Source organism: Leucopleurus acutus (assembly GCF_964270905.1).
Source record: "Leucopleurus acutus genome assembly, chromosome: 16".
NCBI lineage: Eukaryota > Metazoa > Chordata > Mammalia > Artiodactyla > Delphinidae > Leucopleurus > Leucopleurus acutus.
Window position 1 is genome coordinate 77,172,046 of NC_139158.1, and position 21,173 is coordinate 77,193,218.

Here is a 21,173-nt window from a genome sequence, read left to right on the forward strand (position 1 = left end):
AATGACTTAGAGACGCCCCTTCCTTTTACTTGCTAAGGAAAGTCAATTTGATCTTAAGCTTATTTGCTCAAAGTATGCCTTACTCAAAATTTTAAAAGACACTGCGTGATCTAAAAGCTATGCTATACTTGGAAATTAATCTTTTTTGCAATACCCACTTAAGGTGGGTAAATAGAATATTTCTGAGGGCTTTACTGAACATTTCAACTGGCAGAACAGTTTTCTCAACAGAAGAGCTACAGGGGATTTAGTCACGTTACTAAAGATGTATGCTTTGTTAAGGGTCCTGAAATAACATGAAAAATATTTTGAGGAAAAAAACATAGTTGTTTAAAAATTACTACAGCTGCGAATTCCCTGGTGGTCCGGTGGTTAGGACTCGGCGCTTTTACTGCCGGGGGCCCCGGTTCAACCCTAGTTGGGGAACTAGGATCCCACAAGCTGCACAGCACAGCCAAAAAAAAAAAAAAAAGGTGGGGGGGGCCAGAGGTGTGTATTTCTTTTTTAGTTCATATAGAAACAGCCATGTATCATATGTGTATTTCATGAATATAATTAGCACTCCTCTTACTTCTGACATGTATTAGGTATGAATCCAGTTTTTGTTTGTTTGGTTGGTTTTTTTTTGCGGTACGCGGGCCTCTCACTGTTGTGGCCTCTCCCGTTGCAGAGCACAGGCTCCGGACACGCAGGCTCAGCAGCCATGGCTCATGGGCCTAGCCGCTCCGCGGCACGTGGGATCTTCCCGGACCAGGGCACGAACCCGTGTCCCCTAGCATCGACAGGCGGACTCTCAACCACTGCGCCACCAGGGAAGCCCCTGAATACAGTTTTTATAAAGAATATTTCAAAATCTTCCCCATGTAAGAAATCCTGCATTTGCATACGCTAATGAAAGCATTTTTATGCAAAAATTTCATATACATTTATTTATAGGTCTTAGTACAGCAAAATGTAAATGAAAATTGAGAACGCTGCTCATTTTTCTAATTTGACATATAAAATGGAGTTTCTCAGGAAAAAAGATTTGCATGAAATTTACCTTACCTTATGATTTATGTTCTAAGAGTACATTTTATAAAAATCAGCAACCAGGCTTCTTTTATGTGTAAATTGAAATGAACATGATTAAGTATAAATGAATAACTTTCTTTTATGTAGTAGCAAAGAGGGTCAATAGTCCTTTCAAGAAAGAGACTATTTCATTTCCTCCCAACTTGGATTCACCATAAACACGATCCACAAATGATATTGGAACCTAGTTAAAAAAATATATGTTAAGTGAGTCTTCAAAAATATTAGAAAGGAAGCATAGCAGGCATACAACAATTACTCATACAACAGAAACAAGATTAGTCTGCTGATAGCAAGTCCTTCAAGGTAAATCCGAATTATGGGATTCTTACAGCAACTGTGTGCACCTCCAAGTCTTCAAAATTAAACATGCATTTTACTATCTAAAAATGGGTCATCCAGCCAAAGCTACAAGTGTTTTGAAAAGCATTGATCCTGAATATTAAGTTGGTTTACTCAAGCTTCCAAGAAAAATTATATGCCCGAAGTAAAATGGCCTTTCACCTAATTTTTTTCAGTAGTCCATCAAATTTAGCTGTCACTGTTTTAGCACTAAGTTAACAATCTTATAACTTCCACAACAGTAGTAACATTCTAGTTAGCTATTTTCTTGCTCTGAATAAGAATATTATTGTTAAACAAGGAGAGTGTTCCCTAAGAACTTACTAGCCGGCTGGAAATATTACAAATCCCCTCTGCTCCCCCAATTCTTGCCCTTTTCATTTACTCATAGGCAACGGGCAAAAGGGATTCACCACTCATTTTTAAGTAGGGTGGCTGATGGCTGAGACAAGGGGAAAAGCAGCAGACTCATCCCATAATGCTGAGTGGTCAGAAGAAAGGGAAAGGAGAAAGAAGATACCGGTAACTTTTATTTATTTAAAAGGGAATGCTGCCTTCTGTTATGCTTTAAATCTTGGTAAGTCAAATATATTAATTTTAAAGAAATGTGAATTTTCACCCTTTTGCATGGACACCTGGAAGCCTTCCACATTTTTTTAGTAGTTTATGAAAATTAACCTTTTTATGATAAAGAGTATAACCCTATTGTTTCTTTATGAGGAGTATAACACTATTTACCATACCTCGCCAACAGTATAATTCAGCTGTCTCGCCCGAACAATCATCTCCATCTGGAAGACGTAGCCTTTAGAAACACATTTTTCTATTAATTTCTGTAAAACTTCTTTTCGGTATAACCTGTAAGAAATTAAAATGTATATGAACACCTGGATAAATATACATGCCTACATGTATCCTGACCTTACAAAAAGTTCACTGGTATTTATAAAACCTTAAACTTTCACCAGCCATTTGTATATAGAAAAGTTCTCACAGTTGATGATTATGATACATTTGTCCTGAACTGGAAAGGCCATAAAAATATTTGGTAAATAATTTGGGACGATTTTGAAAATGAATTCTTAGTATCTTTTAGAGAATTATCTTCCTATCACACTATCAGAAATTATAAAAATATGGTGATAAAGTGAATCATGTGGAGCAGAACCCCCCCATCGTTTGTAGTTTTTATTTTCTTAATTTATTTGTAAAGCTGAAAGGGGAGAAACTGTTTCAAATACTGGAACAACAGAGTTGACAGATGATGAAGCAACAATATAAACTAGGTAACAAGAAATAAGTAGTTAACAGACATTTCCTCATAAATGTCTATGAAGTTCCTATTTCCTGAGATCTAAATAAATTCCTGAGATAAACTAAGTCCCTCTAGGATGAGCTTGGTTAAGCTAGGTTAAGACAGGAAGTAGGGATCACAGGATGAGGCAATCCTGGTGGGAATCAGATATCAGCAACTGAGGTCACAGTTAGACACTTAAACTGGGCAAATGCACACCCTAACTTTAGATGGACTGCAGGCCAAAGGCAGAGCTCATCAGATTTACAAAGAAAGACAGGAGCTGGGAAGTCCTATGGGTGAACTCAGTCACGTTCTTCAGGAGCTCCCTATTTTCAGAGTCACTGAGGTTAAAAAACAAAAAAAGCCCTGAGCCTCAGTGAGTAGAAAGGCAGCAATTTCTACCTCTTTCTTCTTGCTGTTTTTGTTTCTGAGAAAGCTAGGTGAGGCAGTAACTTCGTTCTCTTGGCAGTTAAAGCCACCTGGATCTATAATGCCAGAGGGCTTTATACCTGGAACTCACATATTTTCTCAGGTTTCCTTTCAGGTTACCCCACCTTTTGGTTTTTCAAGCTTTTAGGTGGCTATAAGGCTAAAGCACAGTCCTTAGAGGCACCTGAGGGGGATTAGTGGTATGCACTCCTTTACCCACACAGTCTCCATCAGAACTCAAAAGAGTAAGTCTGGAATAAATGTGAAGAAAGGAGATTCTGATGGTAGTAATATTCATTCAATAACAAATGTTTATTGAGGAACCTACTGTGTTTCAGGCACCTTTTCATGTTTTGGGATTTTAGCAGTAGAAACTAAAGATATATGTCAAATGATGTTAAGTAGGGGAGGGAGGTCTGGGATTATGGGAAGAACTATGATGGTGGGATAATGGAATAACCTTTCAGCAGTACCTTTAAAACTAGGATTAGGCTACGAATTCTTTCCCTGTAAGAGTCACTTTATTCCCGTAAGAGTCACTTTGTAAGATTTATTTCTCTTCATTGCCACCCCTGTCTCCTCCACCACAATATCTTTTTTTTTTTTAAATTACAATCTTTTTTTTTCCTCTGGAAATCAGAGATCTTTATAACACGTTATTCATTTGCCTCGAAGTATGGAACTGAAGAGATGTATTTATGGGGTCCCTATCTATCTTTTATACATCAAATTGTGCTTTCAAAATAATTTACATTTTAATTCTAGAGAGGTTTCATTTTCATTATCTGACCTCTAATTTGCGATGGCTCCTCTCTTCACCTTTGACTCTGTCTTACTATCTCTGAACTGCTATCCAACAGACTTGCAGTTGCACTAGTGGTACTAGTTAACCTTCAACAACCAGCTCCTAAATTTGTGTGTCTGTGTGTTCTAATGAAGTATGGAAGAATCAACATTATTTAATGGATAGAAGCAAATGCCAAGTAATAGAAAGTATTAACCAATGCATGGGTCTCAGCCCTTAAAGCAGATGAACAGAAATTTTATAGTTTCAGAGATGATACACACACCCCCAGAAACAAACAAAAATAAAAAAACCCCAAGGACCTAGCAGGAGGCTTCGCTCCATTTAAACAAGAATTTTTTTTTAATAAAAAACATGGAGAATAAGGAAACTGAAAAAGCTCTATATAAATATTAAAGATTTTAAACTTTTCTGTGCACAATGCTATAAGCTGCAGAAAATTACTGGAAGAGGCACTGTTTTTGAAGCCCATCTCAGTAATGTCCTGAATGAGCAGTCCATGGTCACCTCAGGCCCCTCAAGGGCTGAGCAGCGATACTACTGTTAACAAGCACACGAACCTGTCATCCATACTCTTTAAAAAGTACAATATTTTCCCTTAAGATGCTTACACTTCATTAGCAGCTTCTAACCAACTTCAGTCTGTCTTTTTTAACGTTCCAGAACAAAAATGGGATAGAAACGAAAAGTATTTCTTTAAGTCATTATAAAGCAAGAAATTTAGGCAAGAAATTGTAAATAGTAGAATACACACAATCACAGGTTTTCACTGTACCTGAAACTTCCTGTTAAATCAGACGCTCCTGGTCTCAGCAAGATCTGAGTTATAAAATTGGCCCCACGGCTGCCAAATAAAAGATTTTCTTTATAAAGTACAATTTCTAAACAAAAGAAATACACCCAAGTATAGAGTGCTAAAAATGCTACACTGACTTCATAAATGCAACACTATTTCACAAAAATGTTAATTCTATGGAACAAACAGAAATCAGTGAAAGGAGATCTGGTAGTTCTCATTTTTCAGAAAATAGGGATTTTTATTCTTGGAATGTGACATGTAGAGGTGACCATAAAACACTCATTCTTCCAAACTCTAGGTGAGAATGGTAATAGATTTTTTAACTCAACTCGCATATTTGCCAACAGTCATGATTTAGAATTACAAACATCTGTCAAGACAGCAAAAGTGATCTATCAGGGATCTGGAGTTTCTTTTTCAGATTCAGATCACCAAGTGATGGCAGTTTCCAACTGGGTAATAGGTCAGTTTGCATTAAAATGGCTTTTTAAAAAATTTTTTTAAAAAGGTGTGCAAGTGGGAGAAGGTTTTGGTTTTTGGCAATCTCTGGAAATTGACCAAAAGTTCCATTCTGAGACTTTCTTAGTCTGCTTGGACTTCTATAACAAAATACCGTAGACTGGGTGGCTTAAACAACAGATATTCAATTCTCACAGTTCTGGAGGCTGAAAAGTGCAAGATCAAGGTGCTGTAGACTTGGTTCCTGGTGAGGATCCTGTTCCTAGCCTACACATGGTACCTTCTTGCTGTGTGCTCAAGTGGAGGGGGGCAGAGGGGCTGAGGGTGGGGGTAGGAGGAGAAAGGCCAAGCTTTCTTGGTTTCTTCTTGAAAGGGCACTAATCCCACCAAAAGTGCCCCACACTCAGGACCTCATCTAAACCTATTACCTCCTCAAAACCCCACTTCCAAATACCAACATTCCCTGCATAAGGTACTTTAACACATGAATTCTAGCAGAAACATTCAGTCCATAACAATGACTTTAGGATCTGTGCTTCAAACACAACTAGGTATCAATCAACTATAATCTATTACTGACTAATAGCTATTATTAACATTTCAAAAAGATGTGAAGTACACTTGGAAAAAATGACTTTGGTACTGCAGCTATATTTTAGTGGGCTCAGATTATTTTAGAGTGTTCAGATTCAGAAAAAAGATGTTTTTTTTTTTTTTTTTGGCAGGGGTGTGGAGGGCAGCAGGGGAAGCAGCCTGGAGAAAACAGTTTCTCTGCAAAGCCAGGGTAACCATCAAGGCACTCCTTAGGAGTGTTTCTTTCTTTCTTCCTTCCTTCTCCTTCCCCCCTTCCTTCCTTCTTCTCCTTCCCCTCCCTCCCTTCCTCCCCCCACCCCCTCGTGCCCCACAGCATGTGGGATCTTAGTTCCCAGACCAGGGATTAAACCCAAGCCCCCTGCATTGGAAGTGCAGAGTCTTGACCACTAGACTGCCAGGGAAGTCCCAGGAGTGTCTATTTCATATAAATAACATGGTTAGGGATATAGCTGGCATAATGGCTAACAGAAACATTTTCCTTCAAATAGCTACAAAAAAATTCCAGGACATGGTTTACCCACCAAAATGGGTGTAATCAAAGGAATGTGAGTGTATATGTATTTATGTGTATGTGTGCGTGTCTGTATGTATATATTTGTACATCTATTTAAGGTAATGCATTTTAAAATTGGGGTCTTTTAATTAAAATGCATCAAGAGTCAGACAGACTTGGGTTCAATTCTGGTTCTGGACCATACAAATGAGACCTTGAGCAAGTGATACAGACTCTTTCTCAGGAGTTTATACTATAAAGTCAGTGCAGACATTAACAACTAATGACAGATACAACTCAATACAACTAAATGATCCAACTAAACGTTGTAAATTGTCTCTGACTGGGACTCCCTGATTTTAAATAGTAGCTTTAATGAACAATTCAGAGAGGCCCGAGAGATACTGATTTGTTGCTCTCAACCTTGGCTGCACAACAGAATCATCTGGGAGCCTGTGAAAAATACTGATGCTCTTGCACCAGCTCTGGAGATCCACTCAAATGGTCTGCAGTGTGTGTGCGCACAAGAAAGGGAGGACAAACAGGGAGCAGCTGTGTATAATTTTCCCCCTACATGACTTCAGTGCTCAGGAGGATTGAAAACCACTGAGTTATCCGACCCCTTCATTTCACTGAAGACTGAGGCTCTTACATGTTTGAAATACTTGCCCAAGGTTTAACAGTTAAGAGGCAAAAGTGACATTAACCTAACAGAACCTTCAATAGGAATGAAGTGGGTGATAAAAAATACTATCAGTAAGAATTTATATAAAGTTATGTTGTTACACAAAAAGCAATAAGCTATATAGATCCTTTAGAGATAGAAACACATCTTCCCAACAAACTAGGTGCCATAGATTAAATATGGTCAAAAATTCTTTGTGGGTCTTCCCATCAAGAGGTGGATTCTATTTCCCCACCCCTTGATTATGGGCTTGCTTTGACCAAAAATTAATTTGGTGTTAGCCCCAGAGCTTAGGACTCAAGAGTCCTTGCAGCTGCAGCCTTGGTACTTTTGGGTGCTACCCTTAGGATGCCATGTAAAGAAGCTGATGTAGCTTCCCAGGTAAGCGGCCACATGCAGGAGAACTGAGATGGCCCAGCCAACAACCAGTACCAACTGCCAAACATATGAATAAGGCCATCTTGGAGCCTCCAGCTGAAGGAAACTGCATGAGTGAGCCCAGGTGAAGTCAGCAGAGGAACCAGTAGCCAAACCGCAGAATTGTGAGAAACAATAAATTGTTGCTGTAAGTCACTCAGTTTTGGGATGGTTTGTTACACTGTAATAGAAAATTGAAACAGTTTGTTTTATTTCCATCTTATCATGAGGAAAGTAAAGCCTAGAAAAGGTAAAATATGCAAGGGGACACAAGTAATTAAAAGACACAATCAGGACTTTAACCCAGGTCTGCCTCCAAAGCCTCACTACTTTATGCTGCTTAGTAAAAGCTGAAATCATGAAGTGTCTTAAATTATTGAAAAATATATATGGAAAAAATTACATATTTAGTCCAAAAATATAGATGAATAAATCAAATCAAAGCTGAAGGTCCAGCAGAACAAACTGTGCTGAATTAGACCATTTCTACGAAAGGTTCAAAGGTTTATGCAAATTTTTCCCAAGTGAAAACCATCCAAAATACAATACTCTAACACAGGAAAAACTGTGGGTAAGAAGCTATCTGGGAATACTTTCTGGAAGTTACAATCTGATCCCACAAACTCCAAGGCAGCATGGTAATTTAATCCAAATACCTGTTAAAAACATATTTCTAGTAGTTACACTAAAAAAAAAAAAATAGAGAAATCATGAGCACATACATATATACCTGATTATTTTCCTTTTCAAATCCCAGCCATATACACCTCCATTTCCTTTGTAGCGAGTTCCAGAGACAATGTCAAAATTACCCTCCTTTTGCTTCCTGCAGAAAAAAATAAATTAGCTGGCAATTAGAAAAAGCTGTTGAGCTTTCAACAGAATTGCTAAAGCAAAGCTTATGAGTATTTTTAATTCTAACAGATATCACCAAAAATTACTTTCCAAAAAGGCTGTAGTAACTCATACTTCCTCCAGCAATATCCATGTTCATTTTCTATCATCTTATTGGTGCTGGATGTATTGTTCTATATGTCTTTAATTTTGAAAAACTAATAGTAACACACGGTTATTTTAATTGCATTTCCCTGACTACATCCCAGGGTGAATATCTTCTCTTAGGTTTATTAGCCATTTGGACTTCTTCTACACATGGCCTGCTTGTATCTTTCACCCATTTTCTACTCCACTGGTTCTACTGCCTTATCAGGTCAAAGGAGCTTTTGTGTATTGGTGATCTAAGCAGAGAAGGTATTTCTGAGGTGACTTTTATGCAGAGATCAAACAAGGAGTAGTTGGCCATTAAGGAGCAGTGAAAGAGCACTTCAGGCAAGGGGGAGGGGCATAAGATGAGTTCAGAATGCAAGGCAGGGGCCACATCACGAGTGGTTTGAGGGGCAAGTAAAGGAGTGTGGATTTTTCCCCATGTGTTCACAGGAACTCCTGGAAGTGTTCTAAATAGGTGAGTGACCTGATCTGATTCTGTTTTTGTGTATTTAGCTTACATTCAGAACAGCTTCCAAATTCTTATTCTGCGAAGTGTCATGGTCTCTTGGGTTTTCTAAAAATATAGTTACATTACCTGCAAATAAATGTAATTTTGTATCCTTTACCAATATATACTAAACTCTTATGTTACAACATTACTTAAAATCTCCATGTTTAATAATAGGTGGTACACCTATAATCATTGATGAGTTTATTGGAAATGACTCAACATTTTACCATTTAATAAGACCTTTGTGGGGAAATTCCTTGGTGGTCCAGTGCTTAGGACTCTGCTGAGGGCCTGGACTAAATCCCTGGTCGGGAAACTAAGATCCTGCAAGCCACGCAGTGTGGCCAAAAAAACCCAAAAAACAAAAAGTAAGACCTTTGTGTTAGGACCAGGTTGTCTTCAGTATGTTTTCCTTCAGTATGGTTTCCTTCTATTTATACATTAAAATTTTAATTAGCAATGGCTAGTGAATTTTACCAAATACGCTTTACCATCTATAGACTTAATCACGCTTCTTTTCTTTTCTTTTTAAAAAATATTTATTTATTTATTTGGCTGTGCCAGGTCCTAGTTGCAGCACACAGGCTCCTTAGTTGCGGCCAGCAGGCTCCTTAGTTGTGGCATGCAAACGCTAAGTTGCAGCATGCATGTGGGATCTAGTTCCCTGACCAGGGATCCAACCTGGGCCCCCTGTATTGGGAGTGTGGGGTCTTAGCCACTGGACCACCAGGGAAGTCCCCAGTCATGCTGCTTTCTTTGTTAATGTGATAAATGAATTTTTTTGACCGATTCCTGATTTTGGCATTCCTGGAATAAACCCCAGGTATTCATAGTGTTCTACTCTTACGATGCAGGGCTTAATTCCATTTAACAGGGAAGCTGCTTTTCATATTTTTCTGTAGTCTGTAAGAATTAGGTAACAAAGGAATTATCTGTTGATTACTCCTCTCAGGGCTCCTAAAAGATATCATTTAGTCACATAACTAAATATTTACATGTCTCAAAGCTATACCTTGGTGTCATTTTTGATAGCAAACTTAAAATAGCATGAGTATTTTTAATGAATGAAAAATGAAAATAAGTACAAAATCAATATAAGGTAAATGATTTGAATAATTCTTTCAAATATTAGAAATACCTACCTAATGAATTCAGGAATAAATTTTGGCTGAAATTTAGAAAGAATAAAGAGTAGGTCAGTAAAACAGGCTAAGACTATCATAAATAGCCTCTAAAGAAATATACCACTCACATGGTGTGAGAGATCAGCATCCATGATGATTACATAGTTTCCTGTGGCATGTTTCACCCCATGAATATATGCAGTTCCTAAAAATGAAAATATTTATATCCATTAAAGGAAATCACCAGAAATGCTTAGGTATATGTCTGAACAGGGAAGAAATTGCTAAGCACCTCTGAAAAGCATACATTAGTCCTCTAACATCCTATTTGTTATTCTCCATCAAAAACATCTCTCGGGCTTCCCTGGTGGCGCAGTGGTTGAGAATCTGCCTGCTAATGCAGGGGACACGGGTTCGAGCCCTGGTCTGGGAAGATCCCACATGCCGTGGAGCAACTAAGCCCGTGAGCCACAACTACTGAGACTGTGCGTCTGGAGCCTGTGCTCCGCAACAAGAGAGGCCGCGATAGTGAAAGGCCCGCGCACCGCGATGAAGAGTGGCCCCCGCTTGCCACAACTAGAGAAAGCCCTCGCACAGAAATGAAGACCCAACACAACCAAAAATAAATAAATAAATAAATAAAAGGGCCAAGCATTTGAAGCCCTTAAAAAAAACAAAACTCTCAATTTCATTCTTTCGTCTCCAATTTCACTTTAGTCCCGGGCACCATCTTCTGATGTGTGGATCCCTACCTAACCAGTCTCTCTGCTTCTGCTCAGCCCATCACCCCTGTCCCACAAAAGCTACGCAGTGAGTGTATTCTACACTGTAAGCCTGGTACACTAGAGCCCTGTATCTGGGGCCAAAGGTGCAACTAGCAATTACTTAGCCACCCTCCTGCTTAAATATTCCTCGGGGACTTGGCAGGTAAGGGTGACTGGTCAGGAACAGGATGTGGGAATTCCTGCATTCTCTAGCCCCAAATCACCACAGTATCTTATTAGAAAGGCAGAACTCTTCTGACTTCTTTTGTTAAGAAGTGATTATCCAGGGACTTCCCTGGTGGCACAGTGGTTAAGACTCCACGCTCCCAACACAGGGGGCCCAGGTACGATTCCTGGTCAGGGAACTAGATACCACACGCATGCCGCAACGAAGGAGCCTGCAAACCGCAACTGAGGAGCTGGTGAGCCACAACTAAGGAGCCCACCTGCTGCAACTAAGAGCCAACCAGATTAATTAATTAATTAATTTTTAAAAAACATGACTACCCACAGCTTTTTGGATTTCCACTGACGGGTTAGTAATTCTTGGTGGCTTTCATGGCAGTTTCAAAATTATTTCAATCCCAAAGAACCTTCTGGATTCAGATATTCAGAACATTTGATCATGCCATGAAACTGAGGGTCTTCAGGACAGCAGATACTCAATTTTCAAGAACTGTGCTTCCTCCATGCTCCCCCAATTTTTCAGTAAAATTATACCACTTTTCAACATAAAGCAGCTGTGACCAACAATAGAAATAAAGGCATTCAAGATTTTCATCTTAGAATGACTGACCTCATCTGAGCTTTTCTATAACCCCTTACATTTTAAAGCTGGAAAAGCTTCCTTTTAAAAAAATAAACACCTTTTAAAAACTTGTAACTTCAAGAACTGTTCAAAAGACTTACAGCTAAGGCAGTGTGCTGGTCTAAATGTTTGCCCTTAGATCCCTTCTCTGTTCTTCGCAGGGTACTATATTTGTTTTCTTGTCAACTGGTTTCCAAGCAGCTTTGGGAGGCACAGGAAGAAGGAAGATCTCAAGGAGAAGGGGAAAAGTCCAAGTGTCCTCCCCTTTACTCTGCCTCCCAGCATGGACCAGATTCCATCCATGGCTCCCACTTCTGCCAAGCATCCCTGACTCCACCATTCTAGCTCCTCTGGGCAGCCTGGGTTCCCCGCTCTAAAAACACCATCTCCTCCATTGTTGCTCCAGCCCAGGAGCGGTAGTGAGCTCCAGCTGCTACTAATCTCTGAGTAGCCCCACTGTTCCATTTGGCTTCTCAGCAATTCCTTCACCTGTGTAACCAGATTCTCTGTATTAAATTCCCTATATTGAAAGAATTACAGTGGTTTCTGTTTTCCTAAGTGGGCTTTGCCTCATACAGGCAATTCAAGTTAAACCATCTGAATATCATTAAGAGCATTAGAAACCATCACAGGAGGTGACTGTATTTTGGCCCTGTTCCAAACTGGGGAAATACACACTGGATAATCTTACCAAGGCAAGGAGCAAGCATGAGGGGTGAGAGGTTCTACTTACCTAGTCCCAACTTTTGCTCCCGTGGTCTTAGAAGCTGTAAGAGTAAGAAATGGCATTTTAACACAAATAATCGAAAATCTGACTAATACAAACTCTTTTTTAGTAAGTGCTCACTCATTTTAACAGAAATACAGCTGCATTTATTAGACCTTAAAGCAGAATATGCTTAACATTTTTTGCCAAAGTAAAAAAAGCATTTAGTAACAAATCAAATAATTTAATAGCTTTCAAGGAAAAGTAACATTCTTTCACCCAAACCCCACAGACCAAATCTTAAACTCCGCCCCCTGCCGCACCCCAGAGCTATCCACCAAAAATAACATTTTTTTATGTCTATTACTTGATTTATCATTTTAAGCAGTATCTATTGATTCCTTCCTAGGAAAACTGAGTATTTAACTCACTTATTCTATACCTTTTTGGAATATTTGATAGCCATGCTTGTTTTCTCAATTCCCTTTGTGATTTTAAATGTTGATACTCCATCCACTTATCTTGACTCTATGCTTGGATGACCTCATCTTATTCTCTATTGGTCCAATGACATGATTTCAGGTTATATTCCTAAGATTAAATTCTTTCTCCTTACAGTTTGTCAATTAGTCTTTCTACACTTCTTGCTTCATATATAAACACTGACTTAGTTGTTATTTCCTTTTCTCTCTAAATTTCTGGAAAAGTAGAAAGCCAAGGTTTTAGTGCTAAGTTTCTGAGGTAGGGGGCTCAAGCAGACTAACTACTGAGCATTTCTTATCCTCCTCCCTCCCCCGCCCCCCGGCACTTGCCAGTGGGTAAGCAGGTTGCCTCAGACTGCAATCTCCAAAGTATTTCCAGTTTAATTTAAACAGGATAGATTTTCTCTTTTTTTAAAAAACTACACGCAAGCTGCTATAGGTCTAGGGGAGGAACAAAGATGATAAAATACATTCCTACCCCATGAGTTTTTATATAGAGGAGAACTAGACATTCAATCAATCATCTATAATAATTACTATTCACTGAACAAAATCAAACCAGACATGTCAGGTTTTATTTGATTTTGTGCTTGACTGTTACTGACAAAATACTGACCTCATCTGGTATTTGCCCTGAAAAAGCAAATCCTTTAAAGTTCATCTTAGATTTTCTATAACCGTGTGTTTTAGCTAAAAATCTTTTTTTCAAACAAAGGATAATTTTGTTATTTATAATTTTCAGAACGTTCAAAAGTTTATATAAAATACAAACCACGTTACATAGATAGGGTACCATGGAGCAGTTAAAAGAACGAGGTAATCTGGTGACAAAAGACGACCAAGGTATAATTAAAGAGTAACAGAGGGCTTCCCTGGTGGCGCAGTGGTTGAGAGTCCGCCTGCCAATGCAGGTGACACGGGTTCGTGCCCCGGTCCGGGAAGATCCCACATGCCGCGGAGCAGCTAGGCCCGTGAGCCATGGCCGCTGAGTCTGCGCGTCCGGAGCCTGTGCTCCGCAACGGGAGAGGCCACAACAGTGAGAGGCCCGCGTACCGCAAAAAAAAAACAAAAACAAAAGAGTAACAGAATGATACAGGAAGACTGCATTTCTGTTCAAAAACAAAAACACACATATAAAACCACATTACCTGGTTCTATAGATGTAGACACACACACATGTGCACAAAAAGATCTGGGGTAACATATACCAAAATGTGGACCGGGGTCTCCCCCTGGAGAAGGGACTGGGATGCAGATCAAGAAATGCTCATCAGAGGCCAATTCAGTTTTACTGGTAATATTTACATTTGACAAGAATATACTTGTTGGGCTTCCCTGGTGGCACAGTGGTTGAGGGTCCGCCTGCCGATGTGGGGGACGCGGGTTTGTGCCCCAGTCCGGGAGGATCCCACATGCCACGGAGCGGCTGGGCCCGTGAGCCATGGCCGCTGAACCTGTGCGTCCAGAGCCTGTGCTCCGTAACGGGAGAGGCCACAACAGTGAGAGGCCCACGTACCACAAAAAAAAAAAAAAAAAAAAAAGAATATACTTGTTTACTTCTTATGTAATAAAAAGTTCAAATTGTTTCATCTCCTGTGCTTTACTTTCAGACTGCTAATTCCACCCCTCTCCTTTTTTTCCCTCCTCACATCAGTATGATTGCTTTTTCTTACACGAGGCAGGATGGCTTAGTAGATGACTATGGAACCCTCCTGCTAATTTGCTGTGTGACCCCGGGGCAGTAATGGGCACACAGAGCTCACCTCACTCAGCCGTCATCAGAAGAAGCTGTGAATTCACAGGAAGTGTGTGTAAGGGTACAGGGCACATACCCTGAAGAATGCTTACCACAACTGCTTAGAAAATACCATACAACACTATGATTTGTTTGACAAAAAAACTTACTTTGTAAAAATCTTTATCGCAGAAAATCTTGGTGACACTTCAGAAAACTCTATCAATTTCCACTAGGATCAACACCATTTGAGTGGATCTGTTTTACTGTACTCTCAAAAACCGGTTGGGAGAAAGAATAAAAATAAATCTGCAGCTAAGAAAAGGCTAATCGTACTCTATTTTGCAATTCTTATCAGTGAGGCTCATATTTTTTTCACTTTTGACCATCTGTAGTTCTTTTTTTTTTTTTTGCATCGGCAGGAGGACTCTCAACCACTGCACCACCAGGGAAGCCCTGTAGTTCTTGTTTTTATGAATATTTATTTCTGTACATTTGATTAGGATACTGATCTCTTTGTCAGAGAAAATATGTTGGTATTTGGGGATGAACCAAATATTTTTAAGTAGTCAAATCTCTCAATCCTATAGTTATGCTTGACATTTAGAAAGTAATGAATGTGTGTTACACTTCATTATCAAAACAATTTTTAAAAATACTAAACTATAAATAATGACAAAATATAGATGAGTCTATCTGATCTCAAGTTGGGGGATGAAACAAGCCATGTACATCAAACATAATAGAAGCCCTCCAAATCTCATATCTCCCTGCCCTGTGATCACTGTTAACAGTTCAGAATATGTGCCTCCAATTCTTCTATGGTCCCACTCCTGCCATTTATTAATTACCTATGTACCCTTGGAAAGTCACTTAACCTCTAGTCTGTTTCCTCACCTCAAGAGTTAAATTTTTTTTTCCTTAGCTTTTTTTTCTAAAATATTCATTTCAGCCAGTTTGAAAGGCTAACAAAGCATCTGTGAATATTTTATCTGAGGTATTGTAAGGTGGTTCCTAATTTTTCCCCCAACTAAATATATATATGTCACCTAAAAAGCAAGCAAGTGCCCTCCCTGGCATAGCTTGTTATTGGCGCGTGCGCACGCGCACACACGTAATATTCTAGTTTAAATGACCTAAAAGTGATAAAATAATGAATGAATAGGGAATTTCCCTGGTACCACACGGAAATCATGATAGTAAATGCTATTTTTTCCTCATTATTTTAAATTTTGTTGGATTGATGGGAAAAGTGGAACCCTTTGAAGACCATGTTGTTTTAGAATTTGAGATCAATTCATCAGGCATTCCTTAAGATCAATCAATCACACCTCAAGGCTGAGGTTCTTTGACAAAAGTATTCAAAACACTGTTAGGTTGATGTTCCCAGATTAAATGGAAGTGCATAATGAAAGTATTCTACACATTATGTGAATCAGTAGCCCTGGCCCAGAACTTAATAAAAACTGAGGAACTGTTGGCCAAAAATATGAACCTAGCATTATTGGAAGTCACTGCTAGAAGGATGAAAATCTCAGTTTTTATCTCCTCTGTACACTTGTGCATCTGGAGACATTCAGAGAGGACTGAGGTGTGCTAGTTCTGTGAATTGCTCGTCTGTGAGATGGAAAGAACCTCTAGTACAGGATAGATTTACCGTGTATATAAGAGTAACACATTTCTTTAAATGCTTCTCACCAACTAAGATCTCCTCCAACTGCATAGAAATTATTTCAGTATTGGGACTAATCAAGAATATCTGGACCCAGAGCCTATTCTTTTTTTTTTTAATTTTATTTACGTATGTATGTATGTATGTATTTATGGCTATGTTGGGTCTTCGTTTCTGTGCGAGGGCTTTCTCTAGTTGCAGCAAGTGGGGGCCACTCTTCATCGCGGTGCATGGGCCTCTCACTATCGCGGCCTCTCTTGTTGCGGAGCACAGGCTCCAGACGAGCAGTCTCAGTAATTGTGGCTCATGGGCCTAGTTGCTCCGCGGCATGTGGGATCTTCCCAGAGGAGGGCTCGAACCTGTGTCCCCTGCATTGGCAGGCAGATTCTCAACCACTGCGCCACCAGGGAAGCCCAAGCCTATTCTTTATGATGCTTAATTGCCATTTCTTGAAATGCAAATATCAATAAAGGTTCTCCAAGAGACTTCTTCGTTCCTTTTTATGGCTGAGTAATATTCCATTGTATATATATGTACCACATCTTCTTTATCCGTTCCTCTGTTGATTGACATTTAGGTTGCTTCCAGGTCCTGGCTATTCCAAGAGACTTCTTTATTCCTATACCAATCGTTCTCTGTTGGGAAGAGGGACAATTCTGCCCACAAAGGGAGGGACACTCGATGTTATCCAGAGGTATTTTTGGTTGCCACACTGAGGAGGGGGGCTGCTGCTGCATCTCGTGGGTAGAGTCCAGGGATGATCCTAACATCCTACAACATACACGACAGTCCCTCACAGCAAAGACCTATCAGGTCCCAAGGTCAGTAGTGCTGAGATTGAGAAATTCTGGTCTATACAAATTACAAAATACCCAAAGCCTAGAATGTGTTTTCTAATTAAACCTGGATTTAATGTATGCTTTTGGCCCAAGAATTAGCTGAAGTGATCTCACAAGTATGCTCCAACGTTTATAAAGCCAAAATACTGATCAAAAATAAAAATTACAAAGCTATTACAAAATGAACTCTACATCTGCCTAAGTTACTCCTGTAGAAGAACAACAGGCTTTAAGGCACAGTGGGAATATCTAAAGTTTAAGACTCAGAAAGTCAATCCAAATACTTCCACAAGACTGTTCTACAGATAAAAATAAAAATGCCAAGTTCCCTGAAAAATCATGTTTCACATGAAAACAATCAGTCACCTTTCCCAGCTACAAGCTAGCTGTAGACAGGATTCTCTACTGACAGTATGAGAATACCTAGAGAAAGGGAGTGCTAAAGAACAAGACACATTACTAACTGCAACCTAGCTCTACCAATATTCCTTCTCATTTCAGTATCATGCTTTAATTCTGCCCTTCAAGGAAACTGATCTGCAGAGTCAGACATAAAAACAGAGTTCATCCAAAGGCTCACTATCTTGCTGTAAACCTACCACTGACTCAACATATCAAAGACATGTAAAATCTCAAGCACAATGAAAATGCATCTAAACCCCAAGTGTGTAAGTTGCTCTTTAACTTTTTCAGTTTCTAGACAGACTGAATTTAAGCACTGTTCATCCATCATCTTTCCCCAATATAAACATAACTGATATGATAGAAAAATGACTTACAATTTTGTCTGACCCATAGATCTTCTCCAACTGTTCAGCAACATCCCTTGTTCCATCTGGGCTTCCATCATCTATGATTATAATTTCATAGTTGAAGCCACTAAAATAAAAAAAATTAAATTTTTTTAAATTTAAACTACTGCTTGGAGACAGTAGTCTCAAATGAAAAAATGATTTTAAAATCACTAATTCCTCCCCAGTATAAGTGGAAATTTATTGCCATGTTAAGCACCAAGGAAAACTTTAATTATCAAATGACATAAATGTCAAATATTTACTATGTCACCTCCCAACTACGTACGTTGCTGGAAAATGCTATACAGTCCTGATATGTTAAAATTCTCACAGAAAACATACTCTTTCGTTAAAAAGATTATAGTGATCATATATATTATATATGATAGGATATCATATAAAATTTTATACCTACTTGGGAAATGGAATTGTGGAACTTTAATATCAAGTCTTAGTTACATAAAATATTTCAAAAATATATTTAAAGATATCAAGTCAGCTGAGTAGCTCTGGGTGATTATTCTTTTTAATTTAATCCATGAATAGATAAATCTAATTTAATTTCACCCTTAAAATATCCACTTGAGAATGGTGACAGTCTTTTACATCACTATTTCAAACAGTTATACCCATTATCCCACACTATCAAAACAAACAAACAAACAAAAAAACCCAACACCCCCCAAAAACCAAAAGAGCATAGAATGACAAAAGATGTCAGTGCTTCAAAATTAACATCTTTTCGTTGTTCCCATTAACTTCATGTGACAGTTTTTATTCTAAAAACAAGCCAGCACAATACTTGGATGTACCTGTGATCACCATGATATCTCTCCCCACCTCCCTTTAAAGAAAACATTCTTTTTGTTAACTTTATTGGGAAACTTAAGGGGAAAGAAAAGGAGATACAGACAAACCCCCGAAACCCAACATTCTGCTTCCTCTGGTCCTGCTTGAAGAAACAAATGCGAGGAAATCAACCAGAAAACACATTCTATTGTTAAAAGCTTTAAAAAGTCGGCCCCAGCAAACTTGGAAGAAAGCAAAACACATCCTAACTTCTAAGAGTACATAAGATGACTTCAGTTTCCAACAGTGCATTAAATTTGGCTCGTAAAGCCAAAAAAAGTTAAGATGTTGGACTTCCCTGGTGGTCCACTGGTTAGGACTTTGCCTTCCAGTGCAGGGGGTGCAGGTTCCATTCCTGGTCAGGGAGCTAGGATCCCACATGCCTCGTGGCCAAAAAAACCAAAACATGAAACAGAAGCAATATTGTAACACATTCAATAAACACTTAAAAAAAAAGTTAAAATGTTAATTCTAGTTGTTGTTCTGAAAGAGATATACTTCATAAACAAATGGAGTCATTCATAAGCAAAATTACTGCCCTCTCCACTTCAAAGCACCCACACCACCTGAGGGTGAGGTAGTTAAAGGAAACAAGCTGAGCACACTTTAGATTACCTGACTGCCATCTGAAAAGAAAATAGATGTTTCCGTCAATAAACTTCATTTTGATTAAAAAAAATCCACCCAGAAACTACTGAAAGATAAACTGCACTACATAAAAAAATTAAAGAATAGAGCAAAAAATATTGTATAATCAGAAGACAAGCTTCAACAAGATCAGCTACATGACAATTTCTCTCATCTGGAAAGAGCTTGAGAAATCAAAATATAACTTAAAGAAAAAAGGGTTAAAAGCTACGGATAAAAAAACTTTGAAAAGCCGTGAATGTGAGGATAGTTATTTCATTCAAAGAATTATAATCAAAACAGCAGTATCTTTCACCAATTAACATTTCCAACAATGTAGGTTTAATAAAACTGGCTGGTTGGTGGGGCAACAGGCCCTCTCTGATGAATGTTGGAGAGTCCTAAGCCGGTACTATCTTTTTTGAGAGCAATTTATCATTAAGTATCAATCTAAGCACATCTCTGTCGACTCAGCAATTACACCACAAAGACTTTATCCACGGTATACTAGTAAAAGTAAGAATGTGTAAGGAGCACTTCTTACATGTCAAGCACTTTTCTCAATGCTGTTAAATACGTTGTGCACAAAGTCCCTATTCTCATTTGTAAAGTTAAAGTCAAAAGAGAAAAACAGAAAAACTCTGGAAATAATCCGTGTTCATTGATATGACCCGGTTAGAAAAATTATAACACAGCCATATGATATTACCCAATTTTCACAATAATTTGCGAAGTTTGTATGTGCTGATATGGAAAGATCTTCAAAGATTTACACATGATCCCATTGGTGCAACCGTAAAACAAGTTACTTCGTACTGATACCACGATTTTCTGAAGTTTAAAAAAAACTGTATAACTCTTTCAAATTCAACTCCAAAATCTCTGTTTCTAACAATCACATCAAACATCCACCAGCGAATCTGCCCTTCTGCCCTCTCCAGAAAGGATGTCCAGCCCAGCAGCAGCTCCCTAACCCACAGAGCCCAAACCTCATGCTTACATAAGCCCTCAGCACCCGGGCGGGAGTGAGCGGCCTCACTGAGAGTCCTGGCTCCTGCCGCAGATCCTAACCACCTAGATAGAGGGAGGAGTGAGGTTCAGGCTTTCGGCCTCGCAGTAATTAAAAGGGTGGCTAGGGACTTCCCTGGCGGTCCGGTGGTTAAGATTCTGAGCTCCCAACGCAGGGAACGTGGGTTCGATCCCTGGTCCGGGAACTAAGATCCCACATGCTGCGGGCGCATGCCAAATATAAAATAAAACAATAAAAGCAAACAAGTAAAAGGGGGGCCAGCCCTTCTAAGAAAAAAGCGGGGTGAGGTATAAGGGAGTGTATAATAAAGGAGTGTGTCACAAAACCCGAGGGCAGAGATAAGAACCCGAGACATAGAGAGAACCCGGGAAGTATCCGCCTCCTTCCTCGTAGGGTGGCTTCCTCCCCAAGGCTTCCAGCGGGAGACAGAAGAGAAGCCAGGCAGGGGGCCGCCTCTCGCAGCCAACTGCCGACACCCAGGCCGGGAAAGCCAGCTCATCTCATTCCTCTAGGAGGGCGGCCGGGCGCGCTACCTCTCGGAGAAGCTCTTCACCAGCAGCCACACAATGAGCGGTAGGTTCTCGCGCTCGTTGTAGGTGGGCAAAAGCACCGAATACTTGTCTTGTCGCGGGGTGCGCGGCTCTGGCTCCCGCGGAGACCTAGTAGACGATCCACTCGCTTCCCCGGAGGCCATGGCAGAGCTGCACCAGGCGCCGGAAGCGGAATGACGTCAACGCGGCGCGGGAAGAGGACGCGTCGGAACGTACCAAAGCCGGGAGGAGGGGGATGGTCCGGGTGGCGAGTTCTAGTCCTCCTAAGGCTCTCTGCGTAGTTCCATTGGAAACAGTCAG

At 39.6% G+C, this 21,173-nt stretch overlaps 1 protein-coding gene across 2 annotated transcripts; it reads right to left on the reverse strand.

Moving 5' to 3' along the window:
- Nucleotides 1–594: 594 nt before the first annotated feature.
- On the reverse strand, nucleotides 595–21,024 carry DPM1 (dolichyl-phosphate mannosyltransferase subunit 1, catalytic). Of its 2 annotated transcripts, XM_082857950.1 has the most exons (9): nucleotides 20,856–21,024; nucleotides 17,802–17,901; nucleotides 12,322–12,355; nucleotides 10,145–10,221; nucleotides 10,035–10,060; nucleotides 8,125–8,220; nucleotides 4,723–4,791; nucleotides 2,160–2,274; nucleotides 597–1,258 (listed from the first exon to the last, which is right to left on the reverse strand). In XM_082857950.1, the coding sequence occupies exons 1-9, from the start codon at nucleotides 21,014–21,016 to the stop codon at nucleotides 1,154–1,156; spliced, it is 783 nt and encodes a 260-aa protein (XP_082714076.1). In that variant the 5' UTR covers nucleotides 21,017–21,024; the 3' UTR covers nucleotides 597–1,153. The 2 variants fall into 2 exon arrangements, with proteins under 2 accessions (XP_082714077.1, XP_082714076.1); XM_082857951.1 differs by lacking the exon at nucleotides 10,035–10,060 and having other exon boundaries at nucleotides 595–1,258; nucleotides 8,125–8,216.
- Nucleotides 21,025–21,173: the final 149 nt, after the last annotated feature.

Excerpts from the sequence above, each read along its gene's own strand:
- DPM1 (XM_082857950.1), bottom strand. The coding sequence starts at position 21,016 with ATGGCCTCCGGGGAAGCGAGTGGATCGTCTACTAGGTCTCCGCGGGAG. Across the intron at positions 10,061-10,144 it reads ATGCTGATCTCTCACACCAT|CCAAAATTTATTCCTGAATT; the intron begins GTGAGTGGTATA and ends TCTAAATTTCAG. Across the intron at positions 4,792-8,124 it reads TTGAAAAGGAAAATAATCAG|CCGTGGGGCCAATTTTATAA; the intron begins GTATATATGTAT and ends TTTATTTGGCAG.